General features: G+C 38.1%; 1 protein-coding gene across 1 annotated transcript in view; it reads right to left on the bottom strand.

Moving 5' to 3' along the window:
* Positions 1-11,857: 11,857 nt before the first annotated feature.
* RET (ret proto-oncogene) overlaps positions 11,858-23,330 on the bottom strand; it is an 83,149-nt gene continuing 71,676 nt past the window's right edge. The window contains exons 16-20 of the mRNA XM_040564043.1: positions 22,958-23,028; positions 18,646-18,783; positions 16,485-16,584; positions 15,259-15,406; positions 11,858-13,363 (exon numbers count right to left, since the gene is read on the bottom strand). Of these exons, the coding sequence (XP_040419977.1) occupies positions 13,206-13,363; positions 15,259-15,406; positions 16,485-16,584; positions 18,646-18,783; positions 22,958-23,028 (615 nt within the window). The 3' untranslated portion in view covers positions 11,858-13,205. The remainder of the gene's footprint in view (positions 13,364-15,258; positions 15,407-16,484; positions 16,585-18,645; positions 18,784-22,957; positions 23,029-23,330) is intronic.

Genomic DNA, 23,330 nt, shown 5'->3' with positions numbered 1-23,330 from the left:
CTGGCGCCGGCCCCCCGACCGCCTCCGGGGCGGGGCCGGGCCGCGGTCGCGCTGTGGGGGCGCCCCAGTTCCGCACGTGGCGGCGGCAGCGGGCCAGGGATCTCTCCGCTCCCCGCCGCCGCCCCGGGCCCCGCCGCGGCCCCGCTCCGTTAATGCTCCGCTAATGCTCCGCCTGTCACCAACACTGCGCGGCTGTGAGGTGACCGCTGCGGACAAGGCACTGGTCTTGACAAGGAGACCTGGTGGGAGTCGTTCTCCACTCGCCCCGGTGTTTAGTTACAGCTCTGTATCAGTTCGTTAGTTCTTCAGTTCATCAAATAAAAATAATAATTATTAAAAAAAAAAAAAAAACTGTAGGTCTTAGCTTAAAAGGATGCCAGGTTTAGGATCTTGGGCACTCTTCAGCAGTCCGTGTGGAGGGTAGTGTGTAACGACTTGAAAGGGTACAGCCAAAACCATGAAGCGGGTGAGATAGCAATCATAGAATAATAGAATCATCAAGGTTGGAAAAGAACTTAAAGATCATCTGGTCCAACCATCACCCTACCACCACTGTCACCCACTAAACCATTTCCCTAAGCACCACGTCCAACTTTTCCTTAAACACCCCCAGGGACGGTGACGCCACCACCTCCCTGAGCAACCTTTTCCACTGCCTGGCTGCTCTTTCTGAGAAGACATGTCTCCTCGTTTCCAACCTAAACCTCCCCCGGTGCAACTTGAGGCCATTCCCTCTAGTCCTATCGCTAGTTATCTGCGAGAAGAGGCTGACCCCCAGCTTCCCACAACTTCCTCTCAGGGAGTTGTAGAGAGCAGTGAGGCCTGCCCTGAGCCTCCCCTTCCCCAGACCAAACAACCCCAGTGCCCTCAGCTGCTCCTTGTAGGACTTGTGTTCCAGGCCCTTCACCAGCTTCATAGCCCTTCTCTGGACACGCTCCAGGGCCTCGAAGTATTCTTGAAGTGAGGGGCCCAAAACTGAGCACAGGACTCGAGGTGTGGCCTTCACCAGAGCAGAGCACAGGGGAACCATCACCTCCCTGGTCCTGCTGGCTACATTCTTTCATAACTATATATGAAATGTCTCTGGCCCTGTTCATCAAAAATCGATTCATATGCGCTCAGAAGTGACTAAGGATCTGTTCTGTGAAGATCCATGCCCCGCACTCTGCTGGTTTGCCCACAACACCGTGGCGCAGCATCACCCACATGAGGGAGAGGCGGGCATCAGCACTCTGTGGAGCAAGGCCTCGCAGGCTCTCGGCAGGGGACACTGCCATCCCTGGCACATTGTGGGTGCATCAAGTTCCTACCCAAACCAGTACAGAACAGCCCTTTGTCTTCAGGCAGGCTGAAACTGGCCCCTTCATAAATAGCCCCTTGCCCTGTGCACTGCACAACCTGAGGGAGGGCTGGATGCTGGGGAGCCTGATCTGCCCGGCCTAAATTCCAAACAGTGTGAACAAAGAAGGTCTTTCCAGAGAATGCCTTGAATATGCTGTGGTTTTAAATAGGCAGGGATTTTCCATGCAAACTGGGAACTCTCTCACTACTCTTCGCTGTCAGGCATTCACTTCACTGCTCTGTTCCACTAACAGCAGGGCCGCACCTCATAGCAAACCAGCATATGGGGAAAATGTGTGAGGCTGGTGTGACCGGCAATCAGCGGGGGCACTTTCCTAAACTTTGAAGGTTGTTGTGAGGCTGGATCCTTAAAAGATATCTTCAAAATATCTTTAAAGAAACTCACAGAGAGGAGAGCAAGTTTTATATTTTCATATATGCGCTCCTGAAACTAGGTAAACGTGGGTTCTATCTTTCTAAACTATATGTAAATATACTGCTATTTTAAATCTGACCTCATACAGAGTTTCAGTATTGCATATTAGAGATGACTCTCGAGTACCGCCCCACTGCCGTTTGAGCTCTGTGTAGTGATAAATGCGTTGGAGTTTACTAGATGCCCGTGTTATTTTACTGAATCTGGAGACTGCAGAGTTCTACAGACATAGTATTATCTGCAAGTTCAAGAAGATAACGGAATGGAAATAACCACTGCCACCCAGCCAATTTCATTAACCAATACTGTGAAGTAGGTCTCAAACAAATTGACAGCCCTGTGTCACACGCTGGTTGGTCTACAGAGAGCAACCAGACTGAATATTGTCCTTCGAGCTTCCCGGGTGCCCCTTTTCTGTGCAAAGGCTGGTTGCTGCTGTGTGCTGAGATCTCCACAGAGATGGACTGGTGATTGCACACAGAATGCTACTTCTTCTTTAAGGGATGCCTTCCTCTACTTTAGAGTTTCTTCACTTCCAGAAAGATTAGTTTCTTTTTCTTCAGCTTGAGAGAAGGAAAGAATAGGTTTCTTAAATTCTAGTAAAAACAACTTAGGTATTCATAGTCATATCTGTATAAGAGGTGTACCACAACAGGAAAAAACATTTTTGCAGTTACATTTATATATAACTTCCTGACTCTTCTGTCAAAATGAGCCATTCCAAGAGTAGATGTTCCTTCATAACTCAGACCTATACTCATGCTGACAAATGTTGTTGTTTCTATTTGATCTTAGTCTTACAGCCCTACAGAGGAATTCCTGTTTTGTTTGTGAATAAATAATGCAATAAAACATTAGGAAATGTCTGTTTTAAGACAATTCATTTCAGCTGGGGGAATTTTCCTTAGAGAGGTGTTTGTAGACCTCCTAATACCTGAACGCAGTAAGTGTGTTTATATGGGTGACAGCTTTGAATTTTACTAAAACATTATGATAGGATGATTATGTTGGAGACGACGAGACAGACTTTTAAAATATTTTGCTAAAACTTTGGTAAATGGTGTTCTTAAATTGGTGCAGCTAGGGAAAAGGAAGTGGCTGGCAATAGCTGATCTCAAAAAGAAGTTTTCCAGAACAGCATTAGCTCTAGCGCTTTTTGGTTTTTCTTGTCTTTGTATTTTTTTAAGCATATGTGTGGGCTGGAGGGGAAGAAACAATAGAAAAAAGAGAGGAGCTGATCTGAGAACATGATGCCAAAGTGAAGGAGTAATGCAAATGAGACCAAAGGGGAAATTAAAAGAGAAAAAAAAAAAAAAAAAAAAGCAATCCTTCAACAGTAGATATTTTTGTTCTCTTATCCTCTCGAGCTGAAATGAAATGTGCATGTAGAATAAGAAAAATGGTCTGTTATTTTGCCTGAAATTTCAGAGCTTTAATTGCCAAACAATAGTCATTAGTTTGCCGTGACACAGGGCTTTTTGTCAAATACTACAGCTCAGCCTTACTGCTGGCACAGTTCCAACAATGATCCCATGTGGAGCTGCTTTTTCTTTATCCTTGTTTTAATTGTTGCAAATTATTTGTAACAGATACTGAGCAACACAACTAAAAGCTTAATTGTCTTGGTTTGTATATTTTCCCCTGAAAGTCCTCATTTTGAGCTTTTATGCCAAATTATGTTCCATAACCTTTTTGTCACTCGTCCCATCCAAACACATCTTGTGCTATGGGCTATGAAATAAGGGGTCATAGAGGAGGTAATTCATTACCGCAGAATTAACAACGCGAAACTCTACCTCAGGCACAGATAATGATGCTGTAGCATGAGCCTCAGCCAAGTCACCGAGACACTAACTTAGTGCTCTTTGTGCGGGTGTACCTCCCAAAGTAAAAGGGACACCATTACTGTTTTATCGTTATCGCGGGGCATCTGTGATGAATATTAAAGGTGCTTTGAAGGTCTGCATGTTTCACTTCACTGCTTTAGAGGCTGAAATCATCTCTTGAGTTATGATAGGTTTAGAAGAGAATGTATGTGCAAAATTACTTTGTACCAACACACTAGAGCAATTTACTATGCAGTAATCTTCCTTTATTTATTGTTATTGTTCCCTTATTTTGCATTTATTTGACCTTTGACTTTGCAAAGCTCAGGCTTTTGGCATCTACTTCTTTGAATGTTGAAGGACTGCCTATATTTATATACTGTTTTAGTATCAAATAAATGCTGATTTTTTGGTACTATAATATAACCGATTTTAAACCCACTGTTTGGGATTGTTTGGGAAATGAACTGCTATAGATTGTTCTGTTTTGTGTTGCTGCTGCTCTGGGATTGCTAAATTACTTCCTTTTAGAAATTCCCATTAGAAAATAGAGTTTGTACAGACTGGCTACAGCATCAGCCAACTTTAAATTCATATATTGTCTCCTTCCAAACATTAAAGCAGACAGTTTTTATACTCATGAAAACAGAAGGAATTCTCTTAATTCTTATTGGAAAAGATAACCAATATAATCACAGTAAATTAATATAAATCAGATTTAATAACCACCTCATGTCTGAAAAATATGGTGAAAGCAATTCTTATTTCTTATTTCTCCTTTGAGTTGTGACAATTTAGTTTAACCTTATCAATGGCATTGGCAACTATCAAAGTGTATGGAACAATGTATCAGAATTGTTGGGATTTAAAAAAAAAGTGTATATTTATTTTGAAATTAATATATAGTCACTGTTAGCAAGAAACGTTTGCTGAGCTCTTTAATGATAGAAAAAGAATTCGGAAAATGGTACTATACGGGAGCACGCATTTTTGGTTTTTGCTGCAGAGGAACAGGCATGAAAGTGAATTTCAAACAGTTAAGTGCCCAGACTCCACTCCTTGCTCCGGCTGAAGGGAGCGTGCCGTATTCCGCAGCAGTAGCTGATCATTTTCCTGGCTGCACGGCCTTATTTTTTCTGGCAGGCACCACGGCTCACATGCCCAGGGCTCCACCGCTCATTTGCAATTGCGGTGGGATGGGGGACCAGAATAACCAGTAGTGGCATCGTGGAGCACAGCAGTACTGAATTCTGCATTGGTTTATTTCTGAAGACTCCGAGGCACCTTTGCTATATGGCTTCTTTCCAGTGTCGCCAGGAAGGGCTTTAGGCATTCTTCTAAAAAGGGATGACAATTTTGTCACAAATCTGTTGACTACAAAGCAGCTCTGAAACAAGGTCCAAGCAGCTGTATTCTGTACCTAGAATGGAAAACAGATAAGGAGGACTTTGACTAGAAGACATAACACTCTATTTTGTGCAAAACATACAAAAAAAATATTTTTTTCCTATCTCCAGTATTGCAGAACAGAAACTCATTAAAACTATGAAGTAATATATTTAAAATCAGTCCTATTAAAGTACCTTTTAAAATGTAGAGTTCACTCTCTAGGATGCAAAAAGAAACATTAGATCATTCTATATATGAGGCAATATTGGTCGCATTTAGAATAAAACAGGATATATTAAAATAAGATATAAGCCACACAATCTTTCATGAGCACTCTTTGCCTCAGAAGATAACTGTAAATTATCGAGGTTTTTTGGTTATATATCTGGTTGGGTTCCTTTTTGTATTTAAGAATCTCATGTACCAAAGCTTAAATTGCTGAGATAGGTATTAAGTATCTACAGTAAATACAGTATCTTTAGCGAGGGAATTATTTAGGCTTCCTTAATCTGAGATGTTTAATGTTTTATTCAGTATATCAGTATGTAATATGCTTTACTGAATAATCTGTTGTACCCTCTGTTCCTGTCCTGCAGACAAAAGAAAACAACAACAACAAACCACAGCCTTCCCTACAAAATAAAAACTGTAGAGAGTACAGTATGGAGATGATCATCGATGTTGACAAATTAGCAAACAGCTAAGTACAGAAGAGTTGTTCATTTCTTTGTACAATAGACAGGATCAGAGACAAAGAAACTTCTCATGTGCTCACTTGTCTGTACCATGCTGGCCCATTTTTAACAATAACTATCTACACCAATCTTTTTTTTTTTTTTTTTTCTTTTTTGGCAAGTGTTAGCTACAGGCTTGTCTGTAACAGCCACAAAACCTTTCCCTTCCTTTGAGTCCTAACTCCAGTCAACTTATAAGTTATTTTTGTTTCCCTTGTTACCATTACCCCTCATGGTTGCGCATACATCATTGAAAAGTTTTTAAGTGCAATGTTTCTGGTATTCGTAAACTACTCCTTCAGTTGATTGAATCTTTTACTCAGTCTTGCCCATGACATGTAAGGAAATGCTGCTTAATTGCTGGGAGGAAAGTGAGATTATTGTGCGCTTCCCTTAGTAATGTGGGTTACAGGGTCGATATGCAAGGTGCACTACTGTACCTGTTCCCTCCGGTCCCCTGATCCATGTTCAAATCTTGTATGACAAGGCTTTTAACCATATTCTTGAATCCTTTTATAGCAAGAAAGATATTATGTGCTATTCATATTAGTGCATTTTAAGGTCTAATGTTGCTACAAGCAGAGTTGTTACGTGTTCCCTATTACATATATGATTATCATTTGAAATGGTAACTCTTACAAATAATCTCTAAATTAAGGCTTAGCTTTTCAAACCATTTATTTCAAATTTCATAATTTCAGTAAATCATAATGGAGACTCAGTTAAGCAACTCAAAATAACTGGATGAACAATTTCTACGTGATTAAAAAATTGTCTCTGATGACAACTCATTGCAAACCAATTTGCTTACTTTATCTTTGTGCATGTAAAAATGGTGATAAATATATTTCAGTATAAATAAAAACATTCTCAGTATTTTTATTTTTTAACAAAACCCCACATCATCTGTTTCTGCTCAGTATTTAATTGTCACAATTCCTTTTAACAAATAATCCTGGAAGAGCAACACTGGATGAGATTTCCAATTGTCTTTTTTTTTCTTTTCTTTTTTTAATAAAATCCTTATAATCCACATAAACTTAATACAATTCTATTCACTATGTGTGGACCAGGCCCCTGTTCAGAAAGTCTTCCTGCACAGGAAAACCATTTAAGTGTTGAATGGCTTTCTGACTCAAGGCTAGAATCTCTCTCTCAATTATTTATACCCTGTAGCAGAAAGATTCATTCTTGTCTACCGCTGTCAAATCAATCACTGACGCTCCTGACCAGAAGAAAAAGAAAAAGAAAAAAAAAGGAAAAAAAACCACCTTGGGAAACAGGGAACTCTGCTTGTATCGTGCTGGCTGTTTTTTGAAGCTGTGCACACAGCTATACACATGGGTAGGGAGGTAGGTGTCTCCTGCATCTGAACCCACACTGGATGTGGTTCATCTCTCTGAAGCTCACATCTCTGACACAGAAGGTTTATTTTGGCATTTCCGAACCTTCTTTTTGTTGTTGGGGATTTGATAAAATTAAAAACCCAGATGTTTCTGGCTAGCTATAATTGTGTGTTTAGAGAGCATCATGTAAACCCATGGGTTAACTGTGAGCACCCAGCATCAGGTGTGCCAAGGGCTTTTAATAGCTGTTGGCTACAACCCCCTAAGAGCCAGGATAATTGTCTGTTTTCATAACATCACAGCTCTGGATGTATACAATCACCAACCATGCTATGCTAATTAGCTACTAACCCTATCTTAACATCAGTGGGTACCTGTAAATTAATTTTTCAGTTCAGGTCGGGAGGATGCTTTTAACGTGAAGCTCCTTACAGTCTCTGGATACCACACTGCAGTTCCCTTCACGGAGCAATCCATGGCAAGCTAGGTTGTCTGCTGGCCAAAACGTAAAGTGAAAACTAAGCAGTATTTACTACGCCCCAACGACTCATGCATTTTCACTCTGTAAGACTGCACTTCATCTTATCTGAAGTAAAGCACACACTCAACTTCAGATTGCTTTTGTTGCAGTGCATGCATGCTCTGCGGGTGTAGGGGTTGATCAAGAGGGGGGGACATGGGGCTGGGCTGGTGACTTGCAGTTGCCTGGCTGTACCACGCCTCTGCACCGGGCCAGTGGGACAGAGGGCTTCTGCCTCTTCCGCCCCATTAGGAGATTCTCAGGTCGCAAGCTTAGAGGGTGAGAAGGTCAGGGAACCCATCCTGCAGGACATGAGTGAAAGCAGGTGTCTCCGTCTTCTCACCAGCACAAATCCTTTTGTCCCTGCAGGCTGCAGCATATGGAAATCTCTCCCCTGGGCACACGCATTTTCCTCCCCAGATCAGATCAAGTGGTAAGGGAATAGTGGGGTGAAAGCAGAGAAGAAAAGGGAGAGACCACACGTGTGCTCTTTGCACTTTTCTGTTGACCCCTTGTCCAAAAGACATAGTGCCAGCGTGGTATACAGTAATTCACACCTACTCTTAGAATCAGCGTTGTGAATGATTAAAATCATATGTCCCTACAGTGCTCAATAATAAACTATTCTGCAAATATAAATCTAAAACTAGGTCTCTAGATGTGTTAGTTTACATTTTCTTCCATCCTCCACTTACAGAAGATTACTAAATATGCAAAAACCTTGTCCCACTACAAAGGACATTTTCCAGCAGGGCAGCACTATTTCCCATCAGAGAAATACCAACACGTTTCTGAAGAAATAATCATAAGGTCTGTTAATAATCATCTCTTGCAGAGAGCGGTAAGAAAATGACTTTTTTTTTTTTTTTGCACAAGTCTCTAACGTTTTGCTTTATTTGTATGTCAACTTAAAAACAGAAGAGGAAATTCACACAAAATACTTCGTTGAAGTGACTTTACATGGGGACTTGAGTGGATACAGGGCTGACTGGACCGGCCCCGTACCTACAACCTAGGTGGCAGCAGTGATTGCTGTTACCTTTATGCCCCACTCACATTTTAAAACATTGCATCTATGTACAGACATATTCAGTAATTCCAACCATGCAACTGGTGGTTCTTTCCACTATATCAATATCATGATGAAATAAGCATCTTTGGTATTTTGAGTCAAGATTTGTCCATTGGCTATACTTTCTCCATTAAAATAAGCAGAGGTTTATCAGGGACATAATTGGAGATGACTGACATCAGAGCTGAGTGTTTTTTGAAAACACAATCTATTTTTATTTTTAGGAGCAAACAAAACTAACAAACACCTACTGCAAAAATGACTATTCAAAATATGCATACTGCTTGCTATCAGTTTAATGGTTTGAACCTCAGCAAACTTCTGTGCTTAGCTGAATAAGTGGAAGGATTTTTTATTGTGGCAAGTTAAAAATAACACTTAAATCACTTATCTGGTATGTTAATGCACTTTTGCTTATATCAGCAAGGATATAGTCACTCTCATTCTGATACCTAATGATATCGTTTTGTCACTGATTTCAAAAATCACTTTTTTTTCACTACCTTGGAGATGAACACACTTTTCTTGCATTCTCTTTTCTAACAGAGAAACTTTGATGGTTAATTCTTGACATGTCAAGTACAACTGCACTACTTTGAAACTGTTCATATCATTTTCGAGTGGCCTGTAATGCAAATGAAACAGCTTCCAGATGAGGTGAAGTTGGGTTATATAAAATGTACCTTGTTAGTACCTAAGTAAGGAACTAATTACTTCAGATGAGCTTAAGGGGAAGTGTACTTGTCTGTAGTCAGCTGGGCAGAATGATTATACTTAATTTCAGAACATTATCGGTAAAATGAACTTTCATAGCAGCTCAAAAGAATGTTTTTAGCAAGAAATTCGTTGTATTAAGATATCATACAGCTCTTTATAAAACCAGGTGAAATCAAGAAACACACCATGAAAAGAACTATTAATCTTCTCAAAATGTATCAAGAATATATCTATCTTAACTGGAAGACACAGGTTGCTGTCCCACAGGATTAAAAATGAAAACAAATGCAAAACACAGGTTACATGATCAATTCATCTTTACTGAAAAACTTGATAAATACTGAAAAATATTTCATTCACTTTCACTTCTGGGTATACATAGAGGTATAGTTGTGCTTACTTGCCTTCTAGTGTATAGTATAGTACCTACTTCTAAATATTGCTTCTAGACAGATGAGTTACACTATTGTGCTAGGGATGGGTAAATCTGTGTTACTGCTACTTTGTTCATTTTTTGATAATCCTTCCACATTTTTGCTAGCAACTACTGGGTTATTTGATTTTAGATTGGCAACTATTCATGAATAATTTATTCATGAACGATCTCACTAACTTCAGAGGGGTACTTACAAAGCTAGATGCAACAGACTTGAACAGCTGACCACTTATGTTTTCTAATTAATATTTTAAATACTTTTATACCCCTTTAGAGAATGAGGGTTTTTTTTTGTTCTCCCCCACCACCGAGAAAAAAAAAAAGATAACTTAAGCAGAAAAGGTCAAACCATTCATCTCATTATGGACAATCTGCACCTTTTTTATGGGGATCACTGCCTAGTGCTACCTAGAATTTGGTGCTGCTAAAATTCATCTTTGTTTTACCATACAACTGTAGGTGTAGCTGCAGTGAGAGATAAAGGGATTTTAGGTGGGCCAATTTTTGAAACAGCATTTCACAATCATAAGTAACTTTGTTTGAATTTTCTAAAAAAAAAATCCGTAGAAATACCCTTTTTGAAATATATTGTGAGGCTTGTATTATTCATATAAGACTATATATAAAATCAAGACATAGAAATTTGCTTTTGCTATATATTTTTGAGAACTACTAAAAAAGGGCCATTTTAGTGTACAATAGAGATTTATGCACATTTTGCATGAGAACTCAGGTGAAACCAAATAACGGCAATATTATGTAACTCAATTCATAGATTTTTTACAATTTGTATTATATTAAACAGGCATATGTCTGCACATTAAAATATGCAAGCTCACAGTAGATTTTCTGAGAATCATACCTCTGGAAAAGTTTGTAGAATTAATATTAAAATAATCTCGTGCTGCTAAAATTTTCTTGTGCTGACTACAATGGCACACGAGATTGACCCTCTCCTCCACCTGTCACAACACAAAGCACAGGCCAGGTAAATCACTTAAGCTCTGCTGGTATTTAGAAAAGGCTGGCAGAAACTTCCAGAAATATTCCCTCCAACCTGTACATTTAGATTAGTCACTCGTTCCCTTTGAGTTCACATTCCTCAGGGCAGCCAAGTGCCTAAGTATTTCTGGCACTGATGGAAATAACGGTCTGCATATCACTTTTTTCCCCATGTAGGAAGTATATTTACTCTCATGTAATTGGGAACTGAAACAAGATTGCCACCGTTCTGACTAATAGAAACACAGAACAGGAAACGCTTTAAGGGAAATTTTTACAAAACAATTATTCTGAACCCTGTATGTATTTCATATGCAGAATCTGTCAGGTGACATAGGTGGCAGTAGTTATTAGTGAACTTTTTCACGGGAATTAATGGTGAAACAACTGTGGCTTATGCTGGAAGTCTAAAATAAAATATGCCATATGCTGTGCATTCACTGGTTATTTCAGTAGCTCTGTCTCACTCACCTACCGTAGAACAATGTAGCTTCACATCTCCCAGTTGAATATTGTTGCTGGAAATAGCTGATAAAAAGAAACTTAAATTAAGGAAGAATTAAAAAAAAAAAAATCTTAGTGCCTTGATTGCTTATGGCCAATAAAGAATTCCCATTTGCAGACATAAAACACAGGAAAAGAACCAGACAAAAAAAAGTTACCAGAAATGCCACTTTTTTTTTCCATAATCTCTCAAAAAAAAAAAGCCCATATAATGGGCTTGTCGGTGCCATTTATTTTACAAGTATTCATTCTGACAGTGTTCTGAGTTGTGTCGTGCCACTGAAGACCACCATTACATCACAACTGAACCCCTTTTGTATATATAGCTGTATCTGTTTGCAAATTACACAACACGGTAATCGTTGGTACAAAGAAAAACTCACTCTGCTTAGTGCTTGTCTGAAGCAAGGACAGAACAGAAGATGATATCTAAAAGTGAAGTTGTCTAAATTCTAACACAGCACTTTATATCCCACTTCTTGTAACATGAAAACCTGTGTTAGGGTTTTGGCAGTCTGACTCTCTTGTTTCTGAAATCACAAACTTTAATGGAAACAAAGTTGGTACACAAAACAACATCTGAAAACAGCTAAATTGGATTGTAAGTGACAGGAGTAAGCTTTGGTAGGATTGGATTATTTAGAATAACCATCACAACGTTAACAACGAGTCACTCGGGATTTACATCCCAACATTTGTAGCAAACAAAAGTTATCTTTAACCATATTAGATTACAAATAAAGACAAAAGTAGTGCTGATCATTTACTCTTCCACATAGAACACATGACCCATAGTCCGATCATTCTCCTAAATATCAAGTCAGTGTTGTAAGAACATTTTTGTATTTCACCGTAACAAATTCAGATGACAATGACTTTGTATGGGTTCATTAAGAGTATTGGACCACTTTTGCTGTGCAAGTGTTGCTTACTCGTAACTTTCAAGATAACAGCTTTATTTGGAACTATGTCATGGCAGTGTCCTGTGCATGGCAGTGTATCCAATTTTGAGCTGAGAGGAGGGCTCCAACCCACTGAACGTGACTGCAAACAAAATCTCTACTTTAATTCAATCTAAAAAATCCTGTACAGTCCAAATTGAACTCGTAAAAGGAACTATGATTGTACAAGACTGTACGTTTTAGCATTCAGCTGTGTATGATGGAAAGTAAACCGTCAGATGAACACTCTTGATTGCCATCAGTCTATACAGCATATCTCGTATCAAATTTATCTCCATTGTGCTAAAGGTAAGAGCAGTTAAGAATAATAAAACAAACTCTCTTCTCATTAAGACAAGACGATACATTTTACAAGACTTCAAATGTTGAATCTCAAGTCCTCTATTGAGTTACTAAATGTTTGCTTCCAAACCAAGATACAGGCTTCATTAGTGCCAACATCATTGTAACACTTCTCATCTGATAGCAAGCTCAGTAGTTTGGGAGCGTTATTTCCCCCTCCCTTCCATAAATTTGTGCTTCCTGCTTAGATCAAGTGGTCGTATGCTAACAGCCACTATAAAAGTAGCAGTTCGAGTACATTTTCCCATCCAAGAAAGCTGTAGTATAGGATGGTTAATCTAAAAACAGTGAGAATGAAGTGCAGAGCCATTTGCAGTAACAAGTTGCCAAATGGAACCATATGCAAGTGGCAATCTAAAAAGAAGTACTGGAACTACAACTCTTATCCAGCCTGATATGTTTTCTGAAAGGGGAAATCACCAATTATAGCCTTCAGCATGAATAACACACTTCAGAAACTACCAATAAAAGTTTGCCAATCGAAAAGTTGTTGTTTGTACAAAGAACGAGCCAATGGACTTTCCATTCTTTGCATGTTTGTTCCCCTCATGAGTCCATTACCTTTCGCAAAGAAAATTTTAGCTATCAAACTTGTCCATAAATTTTGCCGCTGAGTGTGAAACCATCCAGTTAGCATATACACTATCATTTGCATATCTTGAAAACACAGAGTTAGTGCCATCGAATCTTGTGAGTGGAACGGGGCTCTCCTCAGGCCAGTTCGGGTATGACATGCCTAAAAATGAAAACAGATAATTTTTTCTGCACTGAAGAACCATAACTTCACGTGCAGACAGTAAGGCCCTTGGCAAAACTCCCTTCAATATTTCAAGCCAGTCCACTGGATTTTGTCCCAAATAATTAATAAAAATGACGTTTCACAATCCCTGAAGCATAAATTCAGATGTAGGCAAAATTCTGAAAAAAATAAAGTGCTTTCTTGATAAAAAAAAAAAAAAGTGCGCACGCACACGTGCATAATAAAAGCTAATAATTTTTCTTTTGATAAGCCTCCAGCTTTCCGTCATTTTATTTTTTAATGTTCTTATAGCAATGTATTGCTTTGCAAGAGGAAGTTCTTGCTGTACAGAAAGTGCTCCAAGAATTAATAAACCTATTTGGGACAGGATCCAAAGTCCATTTCAATCACTGAGAGTATTTCCACTTTCTTAAATAGGTGTCTTTTTCCTTTGCCTTGAATGAGTTTTGGGGGAGACTCTCATACCCTTCACCAGGGATCCCCTGCTTAATTTTATAAAATCCAGGAGCACAACTGTGTAAAGTCCAACAAAGTCCTGAGCACTCTTGCATTGATTCAGCATTTAAGCGTGTATATAAAGCATGTAATTATTTGCATTGAGTCCAGTGATGTTTCTCAGTTGAGGCACAGGGGATCACCAAATCGGAAACAGAGTGCTTAGCACCATGCCAACCCAGCTGTGCAAGGAGTCAACTACACCGGGGTCAGGATTTTCAAAAACAGAAATCTTTTGTTGCTTATTACGTATTCAGCATCTGCCATCAACCTCAGTGGCAGCTTTTCCTGCTACTGCATTCTTTTTACAATCTGGCCACTGAGCACCCCAAAGTGAACGTGAGTTGGGGGAACCTATTAAAAAAAATTATAGCTAGGGTACAGATAAAAACAGACCAAAAGCCAGGTATTAATGGCAACTTTTACGCTACAAGACCCAACTTTTCAGAAGTCATACTGCTTGAAGAATGAAAAAAATATCTATAATGTTAATAAATGTCTAAAAACATGTAGAATATTTAATCAGGAGACAAAATGTAGGAGTTTTGGCAAGAACCATTTTTACTGTCCATCTCACCATCACAATATGAAAGCATATGTTCTTTTTAAAAACGCTACATCATTCAATCGGGATTTAGTACTGACATTTTTGTAATAAATCAAAGGACGTGAAAACAGCTGAGTACTTTCAAAATGCCTGTTGTTAAGTCATTTTTTAAAGGGCTTTACATGTCGATTTAGTCTTTATATAATACTTATATAGGTATTTCTACCTTCTGTATATGATAGTGATTTCATTCACATTATATAGACATCTCAGCTTACAGATCCAGAATGCGTTAACAGCAGCTGAAATTTAGAAATCCATCTCTATAAAATAAAAATGTTGCAAATGGGTCCTATCATTTAGCTGTGGCAAAAGAGAAATATATATATTAAAAAAAGTCTATTGCTTAAATTAGAGGTGCAGATTCTAACATACTTTAAATGTTCCTAGTCCCCCCCAACAGGATAGTTGAATTAGATACTCATAAGCATTTCGTATTTCCCCTGAGAATACTTCCCTGATCTTTTTTTTTAAATGTATTTTACTGTATGATATCTAGTCGTTTTACTTATTTTCACATCCTTTTGAAAGCGTTTATTTTAAACACAGCTGCAAAATGACTAAAGGATGTTCTTGATGCAAACTTCAACATTTACCAAAAGAAAAAACAAACAAACAAACAAAAAACCCAAAAGAAGCTTCCAAGCAAATTTTGATTGGCTTCATTCAGACAAGAAACACTGCAATGGGGTTACAGAGTCTGAGAACAGTGCAGAAGAAAAATCATTTTTGTGTTGCTAGAATCTAGTAAATGCATGTGAAATTCTACCATAGAGTTTGTTTTCAATCCATGTGGAAGGGAGGGTTCGAGGGAGGGGAGCATTATTACAGTCCACGAGAGGTGTCTCCTCTTCTGAGAGCCCATCATCATAAAGTAAGGAATCAGAAGGGGTGGAAGCCGCAAGATCTAAGTAGTCCTAAGAAGCGAACACACAAAAAGCTGGGTTAAAGTACATAGCAGTGTGGCTGGTTGGGTATTAAGGCTAAACGTGCATCTGGTTTCTTTGAATCAAGTAACTACGGACCTCACTGTATTTGTCTTTGGATCATACTTCTAGCACCAGACTAGGCTCTCCCTTTCTGAGGCACCTTTGGAAGTAACCGATTTGCCAGCACACTAGACATGCTGTGTACATATTAATACTTCCTTTACTTAATTCTGCGTATCAGTAAGACAACCAAGAAGTTGGTTGTGCCAGCTGAGTTGTCTGACCTTCAGTTTCTCTTATGCCCGATATCTGTGTATGCCTCATATATATATGCTTGAAGGAGAAGGTACTCAGATCTCCTCATCTTTGTACACAAGGTAAACGCCATCAAGTTCCCAACTGTCCTAACAGTTGGTGCATTCACTCTGTTTCTCATTTGAATCTGTGGCCTACACCCCAAATCCATCACATAACTAGTAGATTTAAAAAAAAAAAAAAGTGCGTATGTGCAGGTAGGTGTATGTATATACATATATATATATATATATATATATATATATATATATATGCATCTTCTACACATATGCAACTTGGACTTATTTTCAGACCTCAGCATCCATTTTTCCACAAAAATCTCTACAGGGTTATAATGGTTTTAAAGTAACTCCAACTGGTGGAATCATACAGCTTTAATATCTCTGTTGCTATCATCATATCATTAAACCAGATTCACAGAAATACTGAATTCTTTTAGTTCTAGGCGTTCTACTCAGGGTTATTCATCCAACAGTGCAATTTAGGAATAATATTTTACAGCAATTTGTTTGTTCATTAAGGAAGCTAGACAAACTAAGGATAAGTCATCTTCTATACAGGTTTGAAATCAAAGCCACTACATGAGGTAATACTGCTTTCAAAAATTGGGATGCATTTGGAAGAAACTGATTAAATGCTTTAAAACTTTTGAAGAGTAATCGTTTTTAAAGAAAAAAACATGTAATAAATTCTGTATATTCAAACTCTCATGATCAGAAAAAAACTCAGAGTTATGCTTGCTCACACTTACCCTACTCTTCACCATCATTTTCTCTAGTTCCTTGCTGATCTCAGCAAATGTTGGTCTTTTATCTGGTTCTTGCTTCCAACAGCGCAACATCAAGTTGTACCTGTGATTCCCACAAGGTAGAAAAAAGTATTTGTAAGAAGTGGGTCAAGCTTCTGCTCAAACAATTTATAGTATTCAAGTTCAACCACACCCTGAAGGCCACACACAATTTACATCTTTGTTTTCTTTTGTCATGTTTTCTGTTAAACATTCCCCTGAATTAATGACTGACATTCACAAGAATGGGCTTTTATTTTCATGAGCCTTTGTAAGTTCAAATGATGATGCACTTGGCTGTCCTTGTAGGACTGCAGTCTGAGGTTTCATTATTTCTCAAAGAACCACCTCATGTGTAGGCAGCACACCAGATTTCTAAGTGATTTTTTTTTTACTTGCCAACAACTTTAAAGAAATTTGTGTATCATCACTGATGTGCATCTCACAACTTGGAAAACTGCTGTTATGTCAGAGAGTTGAACTTTGCTGCTTATGCACAGCTGTGGAGAGGAGAAGATTGGCTTTGCTGTACACAAGAGACTGCAAATTATCCTTACTGTTCTTGCAGAAACACCCCCCTCAAATGTTTACCATCTTTATTTATTTAAATACTGAAAAGTTTCTGTAAACTTTACTTTGAAGTGAAGTCTTGAGGAAATACCATACCTAAGACAACTTGTACAAACTGATGTTCTTTGATTGCCTTTTTTATTATTATTATTATTATTATGCCTTTATTTCCACACCAAACTCTATAGAAGGCAAGTTAAAAGGAAACAGAATAGTCAACTGGCTATTGGACATATGCTAAGTTCTGGACGTGTAACTCTCCAACCCAGGGTGCCATTCTTGTTATTTTTCTAGCTCAAGTATTTTCAAGACTAACAGATCTACATCATCACAAAACTGTTCTGAGGAAACAGTTGACTGCAAGAGCTACAGAAAGCTCTTGAAAAACACTACATTTTCTGCCTCATCCATGATTTCTTTTTTACTTGACTGTTTGAGATAGAGAATACAATTGAAGTAAATGGTCCCCAAAGTGGGCTCACAAAGACTATCACTAAAATTTTCTAAGAAAACAAAAAAAATAAAAATAAAAAATCTAAACGAGTCAGAAAACCATGATATGGCTTGAATAGAAACTTAGACATGGTCAAGCTCGCCTAACATACGAAGCATCAACGCTGTAACATATGTTGGAAGCGTAAGGTCTTATTCCCTTCTGAGATGGAACAAACAAAAAAATTAGATTATATCCTGGAGGATATTTACCAGTGAAACTTGTAAACTTCTACTCTGCTCTAGGTTGAGAAGTTCTTAATGTTTTTCTCCATATGCAGTATTAAAAAAAGATAGTTATATTATTTCTACTGTATTTTCTTTTTCATGTGGTCAAAGCATCCTTCATATTAAAAATCAGTCAAGGTAGACACCATAATGATTATAGGTTGGTAACTTCTTCAAAACAAAACAAAACAAACAAAGCAACAAAAAAACAGACCATGACCAGATTTGCAGGCTGAACATAAAATCATGCCTCATCTCCAAGTGCTATGTGAAGAACCAGCGAGAGGAGGTATATCACGCAGAGAATTTTAATAAATCAACCAATAAAATGTGAATTATCTCCAAACAGAAATTGTAATGGGCTTATCAAGTCACAGAAATATTATGTAAAGACTTCCAGGCCAGGATACTTTTTCTCCCACGTAATGCCAGGACATTCAGACAATTAATACCAACAACTGTGGATGGAATGTTTTTGTTATTTGCTGAAAAGTACTCAAATGTTTTCCTGAATATTTTAGCTAGCACTGATTTATGAAAATCTCCTCCTTACCTCAGAAGTTTTGAATATTCAAACTGATTTCATTGATTGGCAAGTGTTATTCAATAGGCCACAGATATTCGGGAGATAGCTGCAAACATTGAGTTGGTAATTCCTTTCCTGTGCTTTACTGTTCATTAATTTCATTACCTTCTTTTGAGTACTCCGTATTTTGATTATACTTCTGAGATATACAGAAGAATATTTATGTGGTGTTTATTCAAACCATTTTTATATATATATTTTTAATTTAACAGATGTTTAATGAATCTAATCAAATCAAGAAGTACTTACATTTCTTCGCTGCAGTTTTCTGGTCTCTCCATTCTATAGCCTGTTTTTAGGAGGTTAAAGAGTCTTTCAGGAGCAATACCTGGGTAGGGATTGCCTCCCAAAGTTACAATCTCCCACAGCAGAACTCCAAATGACCATCTGAAAAAGAGAAAATGAGCTTTTATATACAGCAGTAGGTTTTAAGAGCTCGGTGTGGCTTTCACCCAACAGATCTCTTTCTAGTGTTTTAAGAAACCAACCAAATTCAAGATGTTGCTGAGCCAGAGGGGCCACACAGGGCCATTGTTTTTCTCCAATACCATTCATTACAAAGATTAGGAACCAAGAAAGTAGAAATAAGGGCTGTCCCTCTTTTATCCCTTGACAAAAGCTGTGTCCTGGGAAGTCCCATCTTCAGCAGAAAGTCCTCCCTCCACATGTTGTCCCAGCTCAAAGGCTGGTTCTTGTTCTGTGTAGTGCTCCTGGAGATGCTTTTTCCATTGGCTATCCCCTAATTAGCACTTACAGTCCTAATCAGACATGATTGTCTAAATTTACAGAGGCTGGCTTAACCAGTTACCAAACTGAAGACAGTTTGCTGTCTTCACTGTGAGGTTGTTTTTCTTTATATGTGCAATGAGTTTATTTCAGTCACAAGCAACACCTTTGATGTCAGCTGCTATGTTTGGCCCATTCACTCATTCAGGACTTAATTTACTACTTGGAGATAATGAAAGAAGAGGAAATAATCCATTGTGGAAATAACAAATGACTAAAACGTAGTTTAACATAGAACAGAAAACAGAATAAGCTGTTTTCCAAAATGAACAGAAAAAGGAATGACTTTTTTAACTCATTTTATTGATGAACTCAAAGAAAATATTTTTTTTCAGTGGGTTGGAAATATTTAGATAGATTAAGTTAGTCCATCTTGGAGGACAAACTATGAGAAAAGAGGCAAAAGTATTTTTTCTTCCTTTAGTGGAAGCCTTATTCTAGACACAAAGAAGCTACAAATTACTGGGAATCTGCTCGACTGGGAGAACTTGCCAAAATTTACATGTTCAAAATGAAGGAAGCCAGCCAACACTGTCTGTTTCACTCAAAGAGGATACTCAATTGGATGCATCTGGAAGCAAAATTACATATAATTTATGACAAACGTTAGCTTTTGTACTCTCATTGGGTAATTCCTCTGAAAACTGCACTTTCAGTAAAATTTTGGGAAAGGTTACACATTGAATTGCAAAACAAGGGGAACGTCTAATTCCCTTTGAAAATTCCATCTCAAAATTTTAGGAGCAGAACTCACTTCTTTGTGCGAGGACTACAGTCCAACTGTACTGCTCACATTTTGAAGAAAAATGGTAACCCAAAAAGTACAGCAAAAAAAGGCAGAGAATCCAAACTACCAGTTTCACGCAGTCCTAAATGGTTATGCAGCAGCTATTCTCCTTGATGCCATTCATTGAATTAATTTTTAATCACTCTGCACATTCTTGAAAGCTAGTGAATATTTATAACATTTTAATATACTTTATTAATATACCACCTCATACCCTTTTTAAAGTCAATTATGCTCTAGCATCAGGTTGTAATACTGTCCATGATTAATTCAAATAAACTCTGTAGCACGGCAGGTTTTATTTTTAAAATCTATCTCTTCTGCTTAAGAGGAATTTTTCAGAATGTGGAAGGAGGGATCACAATGAGTACATTACAATGAGTAATTTCTTAATTAGCTCATGTTGTTTTTTGTAAATGGGCACACTAGAACAGAATGCTGTGGAATGCTGCAACGTTTTCAAATTGTTATACAAATTGAGCAGTATGGGAGGAGAAATATGATATGAAAATTTTCCCCCTGTGCTGTATATCAATGAATAAAAATGTGATCAGAAAAAGCCAGAAAAGAAAAAAAAATAATGTGAACAGGAAGACAGTAAGCTAGCTTTCCGCTGATGTCACCAACCTCTGAATCAAAAAGGGATTTTGTGAATGCTGGCAAGTGGTACTGCTATTAAGCACTGCTAACCACTAACTACATAGAAATGCTTTAAAAGGAAAAAGCTGGAAAACAAATACAGAGTATGAGAAAAAAATAGCATACTGGAATGGCTGTTGAATTTATTAACATATGTTCACCTCAAATATAATTGCATCACCACAAAGACTAAGGAATATTATAAAATAATCTTTGCAGTGAGTGTGATTATCTAAAACTAAAATCAATGCTGCAAAGAAGTAATTAATTTATCAGTTTGCTATGCTGTTGGAATGGCAGTCATGGAACCTTGTACTGGAGATGATTTTCTTTGCAGTTCTGTCTCTCTCTCAGTAGGGAATTTGCTAAATTAGGTGCTGCTATAAAATAGTCTTAGATTACTGACATGTATAATGCCATGAATAATGAAGGTGACCTCACCAGTGGGTCAAGGCTGTGTGTAAGTGTGGCAGCTATGTAGACCTTTGGTGCAGTTGCACTGAAAAGGAATTACAAAGCACAATGCACACTGTTAATACCCAGCACATCTCCAAGAAAGCTGCTGCATCTGCATAGCAGTGCACAGAGGTAATATCTGGGAAGATCTGAGAAGTTGTCCAGTTACACAGCATCACTAGGCTACCCTGGGCTCTGAGCTAGCCTGTTTGAGACCAGGTGGGCATCATCTGCAGAACTGTTGTATCACGTGTATGAGAGAGGTACTCCTGAGCTTAATCACAGCCCATCAGGAAAACAAACAGGGAGGTTTGGGTGGTGAGGCACTGGAACAGGCTGCCCATAGAAGCTGTGGATGCCCCATCCCTGGAAGTGTTCAAGGCCAGGTTGGACGGGGCTTTGAGTAACCTGGTCTGGTGGGAGGTGTCCCTGCCAATGGCAGGGGGGTAGGAACCAGACAAACTTTAAGGTCTCTTCCAACCCAAACCATTCTGTGATTCTATGAATCTATCAATTGCAGTGGATTCAGGAGATCAGTCAACAGTCCACAAAAAGGCAGTTACATTGCAACACAATCTCTTTCTGGCCCTAAACCATAATGCAAATTGCAGAAAATGGAAAAAAAAATAATGTATGCTTGGAATTTTTAAAAAGAATTTTTTAATTGTCTGGGAAAGGTCACTGTAAAGAAGCAGGTCAGCACAACCAATACTCTGAGGAGGAAAAAAAGAAATCCAGAAAGACCTGTAGACAGGCCGTAGTAAAATTCATGTTCTCCTGAGAATTGCACCTACTTTTTTCTTACTCCAAATGAAACAAAAAAAATGAAAGTATTTTTCTAATTCATTTTATAGGGAATTTTCAAGTTAAGCAAAATAATTCATTTCACTAACACTGTTCTGACCTGCAGAGAGAAGAGTAAAAGCTGAATAAAATTATTTTCAAAAGTAAATGTCGAAATGTTCTGAAGTGAAATGCCCTTGAGATCAGTATGTTTTATGCAATTTGAGTTTAATGAAAATATTGCTTTAGTCAGATTCTCTTTTAAGGGGTGTTTGGAAGGTATCCAAAATGCCACCTGGCAGAAGATGAGGCATAAGTACTGCTGCTTTTGCAATCCCTTAGAGGTGTTTGGCTTAAATAAATAATACTTGGTTTTACAGTGTCTGCCTAGTGACTAGCCACAACCACTATTCATCCCAGAGAGAAAGGAATGTGAAAGTATGTGTTCCTGAGTTAACTGTATAGAAACACTCTTCTGCTGGGCTCCTTCCTCATCAGGAAGTGAAAAACAGCTTTGCTGTGGTAGTTTTGCAACCTACTCATCACAGATGAGGTAGAAGCACATCTTCAGAAACTTAGTTTCCCTAATGCTGCAGACAAGCTTGCATCTTGGCACTGGAACCAGACTGTTCCCCTAAGGTGTGAGCTGGCTGTCATTAAAATTAATTGGAATTATGTCATTGATTGCAATAGGAGTGAAGTCAGACATAACATCACTCCTCTCTTCCCACTCCGTCCTGTATCTGCCGGCAGGTGTTATGGACAAGTGATGAACGAGAACTGGGCACTTTGCGTACCATCATTATCATTAGCAAAGGTTAATGATTTTTGTCTAGATCTCCAAAGGCAATCATCTCACATTTACAGATCCAACCCTTGTTGATTTCAACAGGAATTATGTACCTAAATACCTCTCAAAATTTTTCCCTCAGATTTGATTCAAGAGCAAAAAACTCAGATATTACTGCCAGCAAATTGTGCCATCCAGGTTGTGTTCTTTACATCTCTGTCTAAGCGTAACAGCTTTGACTACTATGTAGACTATTTTATTTCCTCCCGTCACCTTAAACAAATGCATAAAGTGTAAAGAAAGCCAGAATTTAAACTTACACATCACTTTGTGTTGTATAGATATGATCAAATAGGGATTCTATGGCCATCCATTTAACAGGTATCCGACCCTAGGAGGGAAAAAAAAAAAAAAAAAAAGGGCAATTACTGGTCAGAAAATTAAGCTCCCAAGTGGAAAAACAACTTTTTTTCCAGTAACAGATACTCTATTCATATTCATATTCTAATATTTTCCAATGGACTGAATGATTTAGCATTTAATAGGAAAAAGTGAAGAGAATAATTGTAAGAATTTTTTTAAATCACTGAATTTCAGGCTCCTTTCTTTCCTTCCAACACTTCAATAATCTAATTAAGTACAATACTACTTTTTTTTTTTCCCCTGGATTGTTATCAGCTTAAGCCAGATAAA

This window comes from Cygnus olor, chromosome 7 (assembly GCF_009769625.2).
Source record: "Cygnus olor isolate bCygOlo1 chromosome 7, bCygOlo1.pri.v2, whole genome shotgun sequence".
Lineage (NCBI taxonomy): Eukaryota > Metazoa > Chordata > Aves > Anseriformes > Anatidae > Cygnus > Cygnus olor.
Note: the sequence above shows the minus strand (reverse complement) of the source record. Positions and strands in the feature narration are given on the sequence as shown.